The sequence below is a fragment of the Musa acuminata genome, chromosome BXJ1-4 (assembly GCF_036884655.1).
Source record: "Musa acuminata AAA Group cultivar baxijiao chromosome BXJ1-4, Cavendish_Baxijiao_AAA, whole genome shotgun sequence".
NCBI classification, from domain to species: domain Eukaryota; kingdom Viridiplantae; phylum Streptophyta; class Magnoliopsida; order Zingiberales; family Musaceae; genus Musa; species Musa acuminata.
This window is the reverse complement of record NC_088330.1, coordinates 9,729,628-9,747,133: the sequence shown is the minus strand read 5'-3', so window position 1 is coordinate 9,747,133 and position 17,506 is coordinate 9,729,628. Positions and strand designations below refer to the sequence as shown.

Genomic DNA, 17,506 nt, shown 5'->3' with positions numbered 1-17,506 from the left:
TTATCGAATGAGGTTTCCAGTCCTCGATCTATGGTAAGGGAGTTCGGTTTTATCTTAAATAACTGCGATCAAAGAAATAATCATTCGAGGAATCAACACCCACATTAAGTTTCTCTGAACTTTTATAGCTTCTCGATCATCACCAAGGTGTTGTTGTTGATAGAGGGCATATAAGAATGGGACATGGCCATGCATCTCCTGCGGTGCTCAACCAAATAACTTGGGTCTTCTAGCTCAATCCTCACACTCTCTTGCAGTACGAGTGCGCAGTAGCCACGGTATCTAAGCTCAAAGGTTTGATTTTGGCGAGAGCAATTAGTAGCAGAAACCTCTCATGAATACGTTGGCATGGTGTTGCGGCAGTATCATGGTGTTGATCCTGTCATTAGCTCGTGACAGTGGATCCACACTGTCATCAGTGCTACCTCACATCAACTGATGTCTTAGGTCTTTTAGTGAAATGACGACAGATCTAAAGGTTTATAGTTTGCAGTTTCTTGACCACACCCCGTCGAATAATCAACGTAGAAGAACATGCAACCAAGGATTCGTGGTGCATATTACACAGCTATTAAGTCCCTGATTTCCAACGAAGAACACATGGCCGACTTTGAAACATAAGGCAGCTGTAACTCTTTGACAAAGTCGAAGCAATGAGATCGGTCTGCAGGAGACAAGGAAGGTGATCTCAGGCGAACAAAGGGATCATGATGACAAGGTGAAGGGAGGGGAGAAAACTGTGTGGTGCAAAGGTCCCCTTTTTTTCCCTTTCTTTTTAATTGCTTGACTGATTCAAAGTTGAGAAATTATCAGATATATACTATTTTTTTTTTTTTTTTTGACAAAAAAGGTAGGTGGAATGATCATTTTTTTAGCTATACCTTCAAAATATATAATCAATATGACAAATAATAATTCTTTTTTAACCCTATATATATAGAAAAGAGAGAGAGAGAGAGAGAGTCCATATTGTGATATTATTTGCTAGGAAGGAGAATCATCACATACGAAGAACAATATCACCTGATTCAAAAGCTCAGATCATTTAGTCCTATATGTAAATAACATCAGCATTCATTGACTGGTAAATAGCCAACAGTGGGTCCTCTTGAAAACAGAGAGAGAAGAGTTTCCAAGCAGTGTGGAATACATCCAACATGAGAGACACACAGATGGGGAAACCACTGCGTTAAATTATTGACCAAAGTGTAGGAAAAGACTTGAGATTAAAGCAGTCTAAGTGGAAGCAAGTGTGAGGAAAGCTTGCATGGTGACAAGGTTGCGGTCCCAATATGCCTTGTCTCCTTTAATTCACGTTTTAATCAGCATTATTTGTGTCCAAGGACCACATCTTTTTCTCTCTCTCTCTCTAGATTGCTACTGCTGATCCCATACACGAGTGGCACAAATAATTTGAAGCCCCTTCTCTTTCTCTATTCTTCTGATCACCAATACTACCATCCAGAAAAGAAGACTCTGAGTGGACGAGAGAGAGATCAAGAGAGAGAGAGAGAGCTTAGTCTGGTGTTGTAGCGTTCAGAAGGGAGAGAAAGAGTGAGAGAGAGTGATCATAAGTCATTCAGATATTGAGGCCTAAGCAATAGGTGAGTTGTTATGAGAAGTAGAGCTATCCAAATGCCTTGCGAAGGTTGCTAAAAGATCTACTTGTGACATCGGTCGGAGAGTTTCTTCGTTATGGCTCATGAATCCCAGTACAGCCAGTTCTTGCTGGGGATCAACCCCTTGACGCAGAGCTTGGAGCACAACCATGATCTCTTAGGGATGTTGGAGATTTCATCCAGGCAACATACCTCTCACTTCACCGGCGACTTTGTCCACCGAGATCTCCCCGAACCATCAAGTAGGAGGTTTCTGGTGCCAGCTGCCGAGATGGCAACAGCAGCGAGCTCATGGCCGGTGGCCGACGGGAAGCTTTGCTTGCCGCTGTTCAACGTGAAGCCCTCCGATGCGTTCGGAGTGCTTGAGTCCTTGCAACACAGCGTGTCCGGAGACAGGTTGCAGCTGAGAGCGGCAGAACAGCAGCAGCTGATGCAAGAAAGGGAAGGCTTGGCTGCACCACCACCACCACCCTTTTACTCACACAACTCCAAGTACGTGAAACCAGCACAGGAGCTACTGGGTGAGCTGTGCAGCGTAGGAGGGGAATGGAACTCACAGGAGAGATCCGAGAAAGCAAGCCACAAGAAGAAACGGGAACCTTCCTCCTCTTCTTCTTCTTCATGGCAACAGTCCCTGTGCGCCATGAATCATTTGGAGCTCCATAACTTAAAGATCAAGCTTCTCTCCATGCTAGAAGAGGTGATCACTTCCTTCATCCACTCTCTCTGCCTTTTACTTCTAACACAAATCCCTATATGAGTTACTATGATTTTAGTATCCATCAAGTGTTGTAAAGACAACATGAAATCCTTTAGATTCTAATGTGTGGGACTGCACAAATATTGCACTTTTGGAAATATCAATTCCTCTACTTGAGTTGCCAACCACCACCACCATCCTTCCATCCTCTACATCCAATGGATCTCACTTCTCACGATCTCTATAACCCTAGTTTCATCACAAACAAACAAAAAAGAAACCAAATAGAATAGTGTTAGAATAGTTTTCTAGTACTGAAATTTTCATGGTAGGGCTACTGATCGATTGATCTTATCGAGTTTTCTTTGGACAAGGATTTACAGCTTCTACAATTAATGTTAATATTTAATTAACTCTCTAAATAAGACATGCTCAAAGAAAAAGAGTAGCCGCAGAAGGGATTCTAGAAATGCTGTCCTCATTACGTTCTCTTTAAGTTGTGGTTTACTCGCACAGGTGGGGAGAAGGTATAGAAAGTATGGCGAGCAGATGGAAGGTGTGGTCTCGTCGTTCGAGTCGATAGCTGGGGAAGGTTCAGCTACCGTCTACCTAACATTGGCATCGACGGCCATGTCGAAACACTTCAAGCGCCTCAAGGATGGGATTGCTGGCCAGATCAACGCCGTGAGGAGGGCGATGGGAGAGAAGGACCCGAGTGCACCGGGGATGACAAGAGGTGAAACACCGAGGCTGAAGCTGCTCGACCAGTGCATGAGACAACAGAAGGCGCTTCAGCAGGGGATGGCGCAGCAGCTACCATGGCGACCCCAGAGAGGACTCCCCGAGCACTCTGTCTCGATTCTTCGAGCTTGGCTCTTTGAGCACTTCCTCCACCCGTAAATTTCCTAAACTCTTTCTTTCTTTCTTTCTCACACTCTCTGCTTATGCTGTGCTGGTTTCCATGGCTGATGGAGGGATTGGGTACTGAAGGTATCATCTTGTCTCCTTATTTATCCGTCATTCAGTTCCCAGGAAGCAACACTTATCCAACTTTTTTTCTGATATGAAATGATAATTCAAGTATATAGCTTGCAAATTATGATCATATGTATAGCCTGACAGAAAGAGATCAATTTGCAGTAATGGTTTTGCCATGGTAAGATTTTACCAGATCCAACAAGTGTAGCACTTCTAATTTGCACCTTAATTTATGTCAATGCTACATGATCAAGATGTTGTATCTCATACAACATTAAGGTATTCCTTTCTCTTAATTAAGAGAAATTAAGGCCTTGTTAGCAATTAGAACTGTAAACAAATATGATATTATGTATATTTATGTCTGATTGACTACATTGTCATCAGGTATCCCAGTGATGTTGATAAGATCATATTAGCACGGCAAACTGGATTGACTAGAAGCCAGGTTTGTCCACATCCGCTCCTTTTTCTTAATGGAAGATTCATTTAGTCTTTCTTAGTTTCCAAGCATTCTTTTAAATCTGAATGCATAAACATCATGTCATCCTAGTACATATAGTCTCAAGGATATAATGATGGTGGCATGCATGGGGTTTGGACGTAGGTCTCCAACTGGTTCATAAACGCAAGAGTGAGGATATGGAAGCCAATGGTGGAAGATATGTACGCGGAGGAAACGATGGAATTGGACGGCCACTCCAACAGTCCAACCACTGGCCATCAACACAGCAACAATCAAAACCCTAAACCTAACTCTACCCTTGAACGGAAGCCACTGCCGGTGCAGCGCCTTGACGACTCCGAATCGCTTTCATCCCTCATCAACAGCAGCCATCACGATGACCAAAACCACTCTTTCAGCAGCAAGACATTACTGCGACAATCTCAGCAGCAGCACCAACACCACCAGCAGATCACCGGAGCCGAGAACTTTAGCGTCGTCGACTTCGACTTCTCCTCTGGCAGCTACGCCAGTGATAACTTGAGGAGCAGTGTGTCACTGACTTTGGGTCTTCAGCAGCAGAGCAAAGGAGGCATGAGCTCAACGTTCTCTGCAGCCTCTCAACAGCCCCTTCTGTTTGCAAGACAGCACGCTGGCCATGGCCAATACGTCGGGTTCTCCATGGTAGATGGGGAGGAGGATCAACCCCTTCCTTACAGGAACTTGATGGGGATCCAAATGCTGCATGACTAAGAAGAAAAGTTGCATAAGTTCAGTTCCCTCCTTACAGCTTTGCATCCCGTATTGATGGTGAAACCATGGCTGAAGTTTCTGTATATCTTGTGTCGTATGACAGGGTCTAATAGTTCGATGCAGTCATTGGTTTGCACATGTAGGCCATTGAAGAGAACATACAAGGAGACATAGGAAATTTGAGTGGGCATTATACTTCATATCCATCATGATATAAACGTATTTAATTTCTTTGTCTTTTTTTTGTAGATGATTAAATCTGGACACGATGATTTCGTAACTGATTTAGACTCATCAAGTTAATATATATATATTATTTTTCCATTGGGCAGGATGGTGATAGATTTACCCTCGGATTTACTCTTGTTTTTCAACTTCTGTTTCTAACAGAAAAAGAATAGCCACATGAACTATAAAAAGAAATGAAGAATAATAAGGCAGATAAAGAGAGAAGACAAACTAGAATTTTAGTTTCCTACTAATACTTCCAGACACAAGTAGTTTCGAATAGATTACTCTTCGAGAAGGCAGTTGACAAAGAAAGGAGCACGACATACAACGGATTCCCCCATGGAAACAGCACAAGCTACACAAGTAGAACATTTCCTAAGAGACATTTAAAGCATTCTTTTGGATTCAGAACATCCCATTTAATTTATTTCCTCAAGCCTTGCCTCAACTTCAAGAAGTCACGACTCCGTGAAAGAGTCAGATGTTTAGCCTTCGCTGACCTTAGCAAGCTTCAATTCAGAAGTGGTCATACCAGTTACAAATGCCAACAGCAAGTAGAGCGCATACAAGAACACCCTAGCACACCGGATCTGGGTTGAACTTCAATGATTCTCTCCAAATAAGTTCTTTGATGTCCTCTTCGGTATATGATGGATGTTCAAAATCAAAGCTGAATGGGGCTGGGCTAAATGGTTCATCATTGATGTCATGGAGAGATGCCAAGTATGGATGTTGTAGAGCTTCATTAACTGCCAAAATAAAGTACATATATCAGTATGCTTGCAACAGAACTGCTTGAAGCATTTTTGGAACGTAACCATAAGAAATTGGCATAAACCTGTTATTCTCTTGCTCGGATCAAATACAAGCATTTTTTCTAGTAAATCAATGGCTCCAATGGACATGGTGGGAAACCTAGCACAAAATTCTTGCTTCGGGTATTGAGGAAGTTGCCTCACATATCTACGGGCATTGTCACTTCGGAGAAATCCAAGGCTTGAGTCATCCGGTGACCCTATTAGCTTACCATGATGAAAATTCATTGAGATGTCAGATCATTATGCATAAGAACTTATCTATTAGTTAAGCAAAATGCTATCCGAAAAACAAAGTTTTGGGTAAAGACAATTTCAGTAGGTTTAGCATGTTTTCATGAAGAGAACTCGAGATCTGGCATGGCATGGAAACTTGCCTACATTATCTGAATTCTGAAGTACACAAATGTGCAAACAACAGAGGTACTGTAGCACAACATATTACAGACAGGACTGCCAAGAAACAAGACAAGCAGTAGGGAACTAATTAGTTATCATTGAGGAACACAAATTAGATATTCAGCAGTCAATTATCATTTTAAGGAACAAAACACATATCCAGAGCCAAGTTACCCTTCCCCTTGAGATTGACTACTGTTGCTGCAAAGTTGAATAATAAGATCTCTAGAAATGGCTAAAATATCATAGATAGCAAAATACATCACCAACAAAAACCAAGATTTTCAATGCTATGTAAACCATTCATTGCAATAAGATATATATATATATATATATATATATATATGTTATGAACTGGGGAATGCAATGCATCTAAAAGTTGTACCTCGGTTATCAGCCTCAACTGATGGACATAATCTTTTCCAGGAAATAATGGTTCTCTGGTCACAATTTCACCGAGTATGCACCCCACCGACCAGATGTCAATAGAAGCAGTGTACTCTGAACAGTTAAGGAGTAGTTCAGGTGCTCGGTACCAACGAGTGACAACATATTCAGTCATGAAATCTGTCTCAGATGTTGTTCTTGCCAATCCAAAATCTCCAATTTTAAGGTCGCAATTTGCATTCAGGAGCAAATTGCTAGGCTTGAGATCGCGGTGCAGAACATTTGCCGAGTGCACATATTTCAGCCCTCGAAGTAATTGATAAAGAAAGAACTGCAAAGATTAACTAGTATCGTGAAAGCTATAATTGCAAGTTGATATGCCAAAATACCATGCAGCAAAACATTTAAGGAAACAAAGGTGTCTGATAATTTTTTTCAAAAGCCACTTACAAAAGCAAAAACTAAACAGAAGATAGTAAACTAAAGGATATATTGGCAATTTATGTATATAGCATAGCAATCATTGTTTGAGAAAACAATGCCCAACTTTTGGATTCCAATTGTGCAACAAGGTCTGCTACGGATGTAAATAGGAAAGAAGCATTCATCATGTATAATCAAATTTAGAATACAGGGACTATAGCAAAAAAGAAATATCCTAATCTGCAGTAAAATGTTTTTCAGAATGCAGGACAAGATCAAAAAGTCCAATCTTACCAAAGTACAATGCTCAGAAACTTCTAAATGAAATGGGGGTCAAACAAAACACTTGCATAACTGAAGGGGCAAAACAAATAAAAGAAGCAACATTAGAATAATTAGACAAAAAAAAATGTATATATAGTCCAGATATTATCATGAATCATCTCTATTCGGTAAATGGCACATGCTTTGTCATCAAGATTTTATGAAAAAACTACTTTTTTGTTGAAATGTGTATGGCACTGAATACTAACATCACAATGTTAAATTATGCAACATCAATTATGTGCACGTCTTATGGTAAATTATGCAGAATTTATTTAGTTGCATTCAATATTAATTATTTGCCATTATGATTATTATTTTTCACAAATAGTCTTTAGATCATTCAAGAACAACCGTCACATGTGTTATTACAGGTCCAAAAACCTTTTCTTTTGGTTGGCCTTATCAAACAGTTTGATAGAAGCAAGACTAAAGGTAATTGGAAAAACAAACCTGCTCTAGAGAAAAATATAACTAGGAGCAAGATGCCATTGGGTTTAGGAGGGCACAGACATTAGTAGATTTCAAAGCTTCTCAAAAGGTTACATATGGATTACGGTAAAAAAATAAGAAGGAAGAAAAACAGGGACCTATAGATGTCTTGGTCAGTTAGGACAATGGTGCGAGGAGAGGGAAAGATAAAAGAACTGTGTTTTAGGCGACGCTATTAGTTTAACCAGGGATATTGCTTTAAACAAAGCTCAAAGGTACGAAAAAACACGTGGGATTTGATTACTCAAGGGATATTGTCCTACACAAAGCTCAGTTGTTGTAGAAGTTCCACATACTTGACACCGACATCACTGCATGTTCAAGTTGTAAATCACTCAATAAGTGAGTTATCAAACAAAAAATTCAACACAATCAGAATTTGAGATGGTGGACACAAAGAACTGAAAATAGGTACAACAATGATCCAAGTGTACAAGTGAGGAAGCATAAAAAAATATTTCAAGGATCCATATTAAGATCCCCTCAAAAATATATCTTCAAGCATATATGTCAATCCTAAGATCCATATTTAATCTACAAAATTCATCATGAGAAAAAATGGATCAGCTAGAATGATATAGATATCATTCTATATCATGGATACCGATCTTAACTAGGTTTTCTCCAGAGGGCGACTGTTAAACACCAAACCTGGCAATGGTCATCTGTCAATGGTTGGTTGGAGCGTATTATCTGATGAAGATCGGTATCCATTAACTCGTAAACAATGTAGACGTCATTGAAGTTTTCTCTTCTTGGAGGGCGTATGATATCCTTAATTGCAATAACCTGCAACATGGAACACTTGTCACAATCGGCAAGTAATATAAAGGCAGTGATGAATATTAAAAATTTTCAGCAATTGAAATACATACAAGTACATATGCTCAAAAGGATGAAGAATCTCTTGGGTAAAATAGAATACTTGAAATAACTTAACTGCAACATTTTAAAAAATGAATATTGGAGACCATGAAAGATGCATTTTTATAGTGCCCAAGCCTTTCACAAAGTACATGATCCATGCCTTAAGCATGACAACATTGGACCTGCACTGTCGAGTTGGGGAAGTTACAAAACCTTATGCCTTCATGTGCCTACCTTGTGTCCAGGTGCAAATTGTAACAACAAAAGTTTCAACTCGCTCTTGCACCCAATGCTCACAGTATGTATGACTTTAGTTGCATTAATCATCATTGTCAAAGGTTTCACATCAAAATAGGGTCATATATGAGCACAAATACCACATCTACATATCAAATAATTACTTAAAAGAGGAAAATTTTGGGTAAAATCAAGCAAATAAAATACCCGTTCTACTTCCATTAAGAAAAATATAAATTATATATTAATTATTAAATTGATACATAAATCATCATGAAAGAAAACATTGTCATTCCTACCCAGTACTTTTCAAAGGATAGTGAATTCAAAAGAGCCATATAGCTGGGAACAACGGCATGCATATGCCTACCATAGCCATGATCAACCGAAATAAACAAAGAACCAGGCCCACCAAAAGTTAGCCTGCTTGATGCCTATCATTTTAGAGCATAGTTGACCTCTCCGGTTCCTTAGAAATGCATCAATCGATTTGCTTTAGTGCAATATAATCAAAGGTGCTAGACACTAGAAGGCGCCAAAGTGCCAAAATGACTGAGGCGCAAGACACTCGCCCGAGCGAGGTGCTCTCATATTTAAAAAAATTTTAAAAATATAACTTAGGAGAAGTATTAACACACTTGATGGAGCAATCAAGGGAAAGGAGGTGTAGAAGAGGAGACAATAGTAGGAGGGGAAGGAGAGAGATAGTTATCGCGAGAAGAAGAGCTTGTTGGAGATCCACTCAGCATATGGAAGCCTCTTGTGAGAGGAAGACAATGTCGCCCACCGTTGGAAAAGAAGACATCACTGGAGAGGAAGATGCCACCACTAATTAGTTTTTCTAGGGTAAGAATTAAGGTTTCATGCATGTGGGGGGAATTGGGCTCATATTGATCTGGTTCAATCAAACTAGAATCAACGAATCACACCCAATTTGGTTTGGATCAGGCTCAAGTCAATTGGATTTCGTTCAGGCGTGCACCTGAGCACACCAACTGCTTGACGTCTGGGCTCAAGCATACGCCTGGAATCAGGCATGCACTTGCGCCATGCCCAATTGAAGGCGCCTGCCCAGATGTTTTACCAGGTGCTCGGGCCTCGCCTCTCCCGAGCGCCCTAGCATCTGTTGACTTCCCTGCCTTTAAGTAATCACTTTCATTAGGAAATCAGATAATGATCTGCTATTGAGTTAGAAGACAACACTAAATCTTTCTGCAATCACTTTAAAATAATGTACACAACAAGATTTACATGTTAACTTCTCTTACATAAATAAAAGTAGAGAACACAGGTACCAAGAGCCACTACGAACATCAGTAAACAAAAAGGAACCAAGTGAAAAGCACTAGAGGAAATATGGATCACCAAGCAGTAAACCTTTCCACATTAAAAGGCATAAACACAGACCATATAGCTTATCGATCATTATTTATTACTTTCTTATTTTTTTCAGTGACACCAGGCAGTACAGGTCAGTGTACTGCCTGGTATACCAATAATGCATGCACAACTAGTATCGGTGACCAAGAATTTAAACCATTCTGATAACAGAGTGATCTAACATGGACCCAAGACAGGCCCACCTGAAGGCCGAAAAGAATATAGATCAACAACACCTAAAAGATAATCAACCAATTCAGCAGCACAAGGTTTACATCTCCTCACGATGAAATATGTTGCAATGCCCAAAAACCATAAAAATTATTACGCACAAAATGGTGAAAATCAGAGAAACAAATGAAAGGGCACTACATTTAAGCAAAATCACCCTAAGCAGTGCATCAACTAGCAGAGTGAAAATTCATTATGAATCTGAATATGTTTCAGAATAACTGGTTATTCACAAATCTTGGGCTGTTTGTAATGGTTATCTCTGAAGTGGAGAACCAAGCCATTTCAATGGCGGACAGTGATTATGAAGGACAGGTTTATTCTATGTCAAATGATCAGAAAACCTGTTCTACCAGGAGTGAATAATTCAAGAAAAATGCACCAGGAACAGAAATGCAAATCACTTGAATGATCTTATAACTAGAAACAACTTGAGAGACAAATAATGACAAAGCCATGTCCACTTCATGCTCAACTTACATTCTCATGATCCATGTGGCGAAGAAGTTTTATTTCCCGTAAGGTTCTTTTGGCATCAATTCTGTTATCAAATGCATTGCCAATCTTCTTTATTGCAACCTCTTCACGTGTCTGAGAATTCACTGCAGCACTAGAAAATAGATCGAGAAATAATTCCTTTTTAATCCTGCTAAACCAAAGATGGATTTGAAGAATTAAACTAACTCAGCTTTAGCAAAGGACGAAACAAATCAAATTACTACAGATTGTAATCCTGACTCACAAAATTTAGGAGGTAGTTATGTAAAGCATAGCAATGTAGAAGAAAATAATGAACAAATTGCAAATAAAATAAATAACGTTGGAACCAAAGTTATTTTTTTTCATAGGAAGCACCTTATAAAGGGGGGAAAACAGCCTCAAAAATGGATTCATTGATCTGAATGATATGATGATTTTTATTCCATCGAGCTACTCTAGCTTCGCCGAAGACTGTACAAAAGATGTGTCCATGTGTAATCTTCTTACTCTTTCAACAATTACAAAGACTGATCGGTTAATCTATGCATACCAAGAGAATAGTATTTCAGCCATATGTGTGTAAAATTATTAGAGTATAGATGCAAGGATTAACAGCATCACCCTTTTTTTCATTTTGGTGGCCCTTGTATCATGGTACTATGGTTATACACTCCAAGCTGATAAATGCTAAGAATCAAGCAGAGGCAATAAGATATCTTAGAACCTAGGCATGAAGTGTAAGTATAGGCATGAGATTCAGTAGGGTGAGACTTAATTTGCACAGAGGTATTTCATAATTAGTCTCAAAGACTCAAATTAATAAAATAACAGGAAAGGGGGGGGTTCACAGCATTAACAGCAAAATAGAAGAAGACAAAGAGGATAAGCAATACATATAGCTACATGAAAATGCAACACTAGTAAATCGATAAGAACAAAAGAAACAGAAAATAAGTTCAGTAAGAACAGAAGGCCATAATAAACATGATTTGGTGTTTCAAGTTTGATTAAAAAGATGTTAAAGTGGAATGTTTTCGCAATTTGGTAGCTTTGAGTTAAGAGTGGTGATTTATTTGAGTCATATTAAAAATAAAAAATCAACAAAATTGAGCAAAAGTATGAAAAATATTTTTCATGCATCATAGTATAGAAACCAAGCAGTAACAGATGCTAATTACTTATGGAAAGGATGGAGATCTTATCATGAAATGCCACAGTCCACATAAGATCAGCCCAAGTCCTCCAAACCCATCCAGGGGTTTGGAGGATGAATTCAGTGATCTATCCATACATGTATCTAATGTATGTGTAAGTACAAGGTATAAAAATATAAGGTTACAGCCAAGGATTTTAATTTAAAATAATACTGCATGTACCGGGCGATACCGTCAATTGTGGTTGTTTCCGCCCTGTTACCACCCTAAATCGATCGTCACCGCCCGCTACCGGGAGGTATTAGCTAAGGGAGAAGAAAGAAGAGGGAGAAAAAGAGGAGAACCTGGAGATCCGACGTCGCTCTCCCTCCTCGTCTGAGGCGACGAGGCCTCGGCATCGTCGGCAACTTCTCCTCATCTACGCGGGGAGAAGGATCCTCGATGACGTCGCGGGGAGAAAAAACCGAGCATCATCGAGGCGGGGTTTCTTCTCCCCACATAGGCAGAAGAAACAAGGCGACGAGGCGGCAACGTCGCCTCATCGCCCTTTATTGCGTGGGGAGAAGGAAACGGTTTCTTCTCCTTATGCGCCAAAAAGGGTGACGAGGAGTCGCCCCTTTTTTTTAACTTATATATATATATATATATATATATATCGAGCAGTATATCGAAATGTATCGTTCGGTATACAGTATCGTATCGTACCGAGCAAATCTTGAAACTCTGATACGATATGAAATTTCAATCCTTGGTTACAGCATCATCATCTATATTCTGGAAGTTTTAGAAAAGAAGCTAGAAAGAAAGAAAGAAATGTTATCTCAAATTTCATAAGAATTTCAGGGGGAAACAAGGGATGCAAAGGATAAAAAATAAATTGTAAGAAGCATGGAAGCATCGTCCTGTGTGAAAGAACAAAGTTTGCCCTTGTTTAATACATCTACTTCTGATTTTAAGCTGTTGAAATTGAATCAAAATATGTCCACTTTTGCTCTCTCCAGGCCTTGGTCTTGTATGGAATCCACCTGGAGCTTGGAATCATTGACAAAATGTAATGCAACAGAAATAATCACAGAAAAAGATGCAAAAAGTGGAATGTGAACATGATAGAGTAGAGAAACAGAAGAAAAAAGCATAACAAAGCTTAGCAGCAACAATGTACCAAAGAAATAAAAAAGGGGAACAAACCTCACTGAATTATCTAATGATTAGAAAAGTGATATTGGGAACTAAATTGGTGCATCTTCATAGTGCCTAAGCCTTTCATCAAGTGGACGGTGCATGCCTCTAGCACAACAAATAACTTGTTTTGTCTTGAGTAAGGCAAGTTATAAAACATGTGCCTTGTTGAACCTACATTGTGTTTAGCCACAGGCATGATTATAACAACAAAACTTGAGCCACGCTATGGTTAATTTTTGACCTAGGTGCATCGTTGTCACTGTCAAAGGTTATGCATCACCATGGTAAATTCCGATCACAATCACTCGATGTTCATTTCAAATGAAAGCTTACGCACAAAATGAACAAGTTATGCAAAATCTTTAGTTGTCCGATAGTACTGTGATATGGTATGAATTTCTCAAGCACATCATGGAAAGAAGAGCATTTCCAGCAACTGCCTCGTTGCCAATCATCTCAAAGTCAACTTTTTCTTACTTCCCAAATCCTTTCTTTTCGAGGAACAAAAATTCAAGATCGCCCACGAACAATGGGCGTAGTGACTATCTTTGCTGCAATTAGTGCTGCCTCGTGAGTCCCTTAGGATCTGTCTCATTACGACGCCACGTCAATTGAACTCGATACTACAGTCAAAGTTACCTATTCATCTTCCTTTTAATTCTTATAACTCGAACACAAATTAAAAAGAGGAACAATGAGAAGAAACAGAGAACCTAATCGGAAACCGATATCTCCATCGCAAGAAGGGAACTCCTCCAAACCCATAAAGATGGGAGTATTACGACTCACCAGACGATGCCGTAGGCGCCGCGGCCGATGGGGCGGAGCGGGGGGACGTACTTGGCGGTGACCTCGAAGAGGTTGCCGTACACGTTGTACTGCACGTACCGGCCGCCATGCGTCGGGAAGCCCTTGATCGGCCCCTCCCCATGGGGGGCGGCAGCGGGCGCGGAATCCATGCCGAGGACCTCTCCCTGGGATCTCCGCGCCCTCGTCCTCCTCCTCCTCCTCCTCTTCCGCAGCGATCAGATATCAGAGAAATGGTGGGAAGAGATGATATAGGGTGTCGTGGAGGAGAAGAGGGTAAAGGGAAAAGCCCGTGAGATGGGAGTTGAGCTGCGTCTGCTCTGCTTCGACGGCTGCATCTTCTTTCTTATTGGTCGCTTCCCGTCGCCATCGTCGCGTCTTCCTCGGCGAGTAAGATGTTGACCGGACTGTAGCCAAAGCTGAGACCAGCAGCATATGAAATTACATGGCAGCTTCCATCCTCCCCTGTTTTTGTTTTCATGTTGTGTGTTTCTTGTTTTATACAACAACCACCAACAATAACGCCAACAAACCATTCAGTTTCAACTGATTAACCGCAAATACATAGATATATCATATAAGACAATATTATTAATTATTTTAAATATATATAAATTCTTTTGTAATTTTAAACAAATATAAAATTTATTTTTATTCTTAAAAATTAACTTTAGCCTCAATAAAGAACAAAATGAAAAAGAATATGTACATGTGATAAAGACATTAATATTATTTGTACAATAAAAAAGAAGACAAAAAAAATTTAATAGAAATTAAAAATAAAGATCTAAATAATTTTAATTTAACTAAAGATATTATTTATTGTATAATTTCTAAAATTTTTTTAGGTCTCATCTTATATTTTTTATATCATTATAATTAATTATCTTATCTCTTCTAACTACACCATCAATACATGTATTTCTTATAGTATAATAATAAATAATTATATTATTTTTTGTTTTCTAAAGTACAATAATAATGTCATATGCTCCAAAAAAATGACTGACTTAATTACAAGGTTTTATAGGTGTATATACTTACAAGTATCTTGAGAAGACATGAAGACATAATTTTTTGAGTTGTAGTATAGAATAATTACAATTTATTTATCTAAACATTTTCAAAGATCCACAATATATATATATTTATGTGTGTGCGTGTTTCAGCTGATAGTCAAACAATAATCAAGTATTATATATAATACTTGTCAGCTGATTATTGTTTGACTATCAGTTGAAAATTTAATTGTCATGAATACCTTTTTCTTGACTTAGATTTTAATAATATTTTAGTAATAATAATTTCACGAAAATAAAAATTAATTATACATATAAATTTAGTTTATATAGAAAACGATGATAAAACGGATGAAGTCCATCTCTCTCTTCTCGTCTCTGTTGGGGGGAGGGAGAGGAAGGCTTCTTGTCACCAACTCGTCTTTTACTTGCTGTTGTCTCATACGACTCCTCTTTTCCTGAAGGAAGCCAGGGAATAGAGATGTAATGTAACAGTAGAAAGAACTGCCGTTGAAAGCTCCCAAGATCCCATCTTTAGCAGCCAAGCCATGGAGAGGCACAGATGCAAGCAGTGCTTCCGCCGCTTTGCCAATGGTCGCGCCCTCGCCGGTCACATGCGCTCCCACCACATGGTTCCGGCGAGAGCACCCCGCCCCCTCCCCTCCCCCTCGCCCTCTGCCTCCTCCTCGTCTCCCCTGGCCGCGACCGCCGCTGAGGCGGACGAGGAGGTGAAGCCGTCGGCGATGTACGCCCTCCGTGAGAACCGAAGGGAGAGCTTCTTCTCCTCCGCCGCTGCCGCCTTCCAGGACCGCGGGAGCGACACTGAGTCGTCCATCCGCCGCTGGCCCAAGCGCCGGCGCCGCCTCCCGGCAGAGCCCCCAGCCGCGGATGAGCAGGTCAGCTCCGTCTCCGACGCATCCCCCGACGAGGACGTCGCCCGCTGCCTCATGCTGCTCTCGCGCGACGCGTGGTCCAAGTGCAAGGCAGAGGGGCGCCACACCAACGGCTGGGATGAGATCGAAGGAGAGGAATACGAGGAGGAGGAGGAGGACGACGACGTCGAGGATGGGATCGGATCCAGATCGAGGCGGCCGAAGAGCAGATTCCAGTGTGGAATGTGCCGGAAGGTGTTCCGATCATACCAAGCACTCGGCGGCCACCGCGCAAGCCACAAGAGGGTGGGGGCGAATTGCGTTCCTGCCTCCGCGGGAATGCGGATCCACGGCGAGGATTCCTCCGGCACCACCGCAGCCCACCATGACGCAAAGCTCTGGGAGTGCCCCTATTGCTACCGGGTCTTCGTCTCCGGCCAGGCTCTCGGTGGCCACAAGAGGTCCCACCTTTCCTCCTCTGCTGCCGCCACCGCCTCCACCTCTCCTGCCGTTCCACTTCTTCGTCCACCCTCGCCCTTCACCTCCGCCGCCAACAACGACACCAACAGCGGCATAGATCTCAACCTCCCAGCTCCAGACGATGAGGCGGAGCTCTCGGTGGTCTCTATCGCAACAGAGTCCGCACGCAAATGACTTCATCTCGCCACTTAGATCACCTTCCATTACAGAAAAAGACGCCATCTTGAAGCAATTCGAGGCAAATTCCAACGCAAGCAACACCAAACTCCACACAAAATCTCATCTTTTGAGGTGGCCACTGGGAACGAGGATCCAATTCCATTCAGCTGACATCAAGTTCCGATTTTTATCGCATTCTTTCGTTGTTTTTGTGCTACAGTTTGGGTTTCATGAGCTATATAAATCTTTCTTCAGCAACTAGTGGATAGCAAACTAGCTGGACTATAATCAAGCAAAAATTTCCTGTAATTAAGCAAGGAGTGAAAGCCTGGTGCTCCGTAACTGAGTCAAGAGGAAGAAGATGGGAGAGTGGATTTGGAAGCACAGGCGCAGTTTCCAGCTGTTGTTGGCTCTCCTTGTGTCCATTCAACTGGGTCCCCTGTTTTTGTTGTTTCTGATCCCTAATGGATGTGCTTCAAATAATGATCAAGGACTCTCCTTGTTGAGTGACACCTACCGTTCAACTCCTCAACCTAGCTCTGTGAAGGAAAGCCACAGTTTATTACCATTCTTTACGACGATACCACCTTCTTCCCCATTTGTAAGCTTGCTTTGCTTTGGACAACCTTGCAATGAATGGCTCAAAGGAGTCTCTTCGATGGGGGATGATTCCTTGGGGAGGGAATCCTCAACTCATCATTGTTGCGGCTTCTCACTCTGACCCCGAGGAGTAGCAGCTCTTAGGAAAGTCAACTTAGGGAAGCTGAAGTCCAAACTACTGTATCTGCTCCACCTCACAAGCTCAGAGCCAAACCGTTCTTCTCTCACCTGCACCTACTACCATGCGATGAACCAAGCTCATCTCATCAATGTAGTAGGATTCGAATGAAAGATATGATTACAGTGTATGGTTGTCTCCAACTCCAGATCAGGTGTAATCCGAAGAGTGCCTAAAAATGCGGCCTTTGGGTTGGGAATCGTTGAGTGACGGGCTTCGAGATGTCGGCCACTTGTGGTGGAGTCAGCTTTGCGACATCAACTGCTCCTCCCCCCAAACCACAAGTTGAAAGCT

The 17,506-nt window shown here is 41.0% G+C and overlaps 3 protein-coding genes across 4 annotated transcripts; 2 read left to right on the top strand and 1 right to left on the bottom strand.

Moving 5' to 3' along the window:
- The first annotated feature begins 1,441 nt into the window (after window positions 1–1,441).
- Window positions 1,442–4,732, top strand: LOC103981255 (homeobox protein BEL1 homolog). The gene is made up of 4 exons (XM_009397914.3): window positions 1,442–2,319; window positions 2,836–3,215; window positions 3,685–3,745; window positions 3,905–4,732. The coding sequence occupies exons 1-4, from the start codon at window positions 1,696–1,698 to the stop codon at window positions 4,493–4,495; spliced, it is 1,656 nt and encodes a 551-aa protein (XP_009396189.2). The 5' UTR covers window positions 1,442–1,695; the 3' UTR covers window positions 4,496–4,732.
- Window positions 4,733–4,941: 209 nt separating this feature from the next.
- On the bottom strand, window positions 4,942–14,310 carry LOC135646820 (mitogen-activated protein kinase 2-like). 2 transcript variants are annotated; one of them, XM_065165661.1, is made up of 6 exons: window positions 13,887–14,310; window positions 10,762–10,927; window positions 8,218–8,355; window positions 6,326–6,658; window positions 5,565–5,748; window positions 4,942–5,475 (listed from the first exon to the last, which is right to left on the bottom strand). In XM_065165661.1, the coding sequence occupies exons 1-6, from the start codon at window positions 14,054–14,056 to the stop codon at window positions 5,303–5,305; spliced, it is 1,164 nt and encodes a 387-aa protein (XP_065021733.1). In that variant the 5' UTR covers window positions 14,057–14,310; the 3' UTR covers window positions 4,942–5,302. The 2 variants fall into 2 exon arrangements, with proteins under 2 accessions (XP_065021733.1, XP_065021735.1); XM_065165663.1 differs by having other exon boundaries at window positions 10,762–10,891; window positions 13,887–14,308.
- Window positions 14,311–15,287: 977 nt separating this feature from the next.
- On the top strand, window positions 15,288–17,014 carry LOC135646846 (zinc finger protein ZAT1-like). The gene has a single exon (XM_065165664.1). It carries the CDS (start codon window positions 15,472–15,474, stop codon window positions 16,447–16,449), a length of 978 nt encoding a protein of 325 aa, XP_065021736.1. The 5' UTR covers window positions 15,288–15,471; the 3' UTR covers window positions 16,450–17,014.
- Window positions 17,015–17,506: the final 492 nt, after the last annotated feature.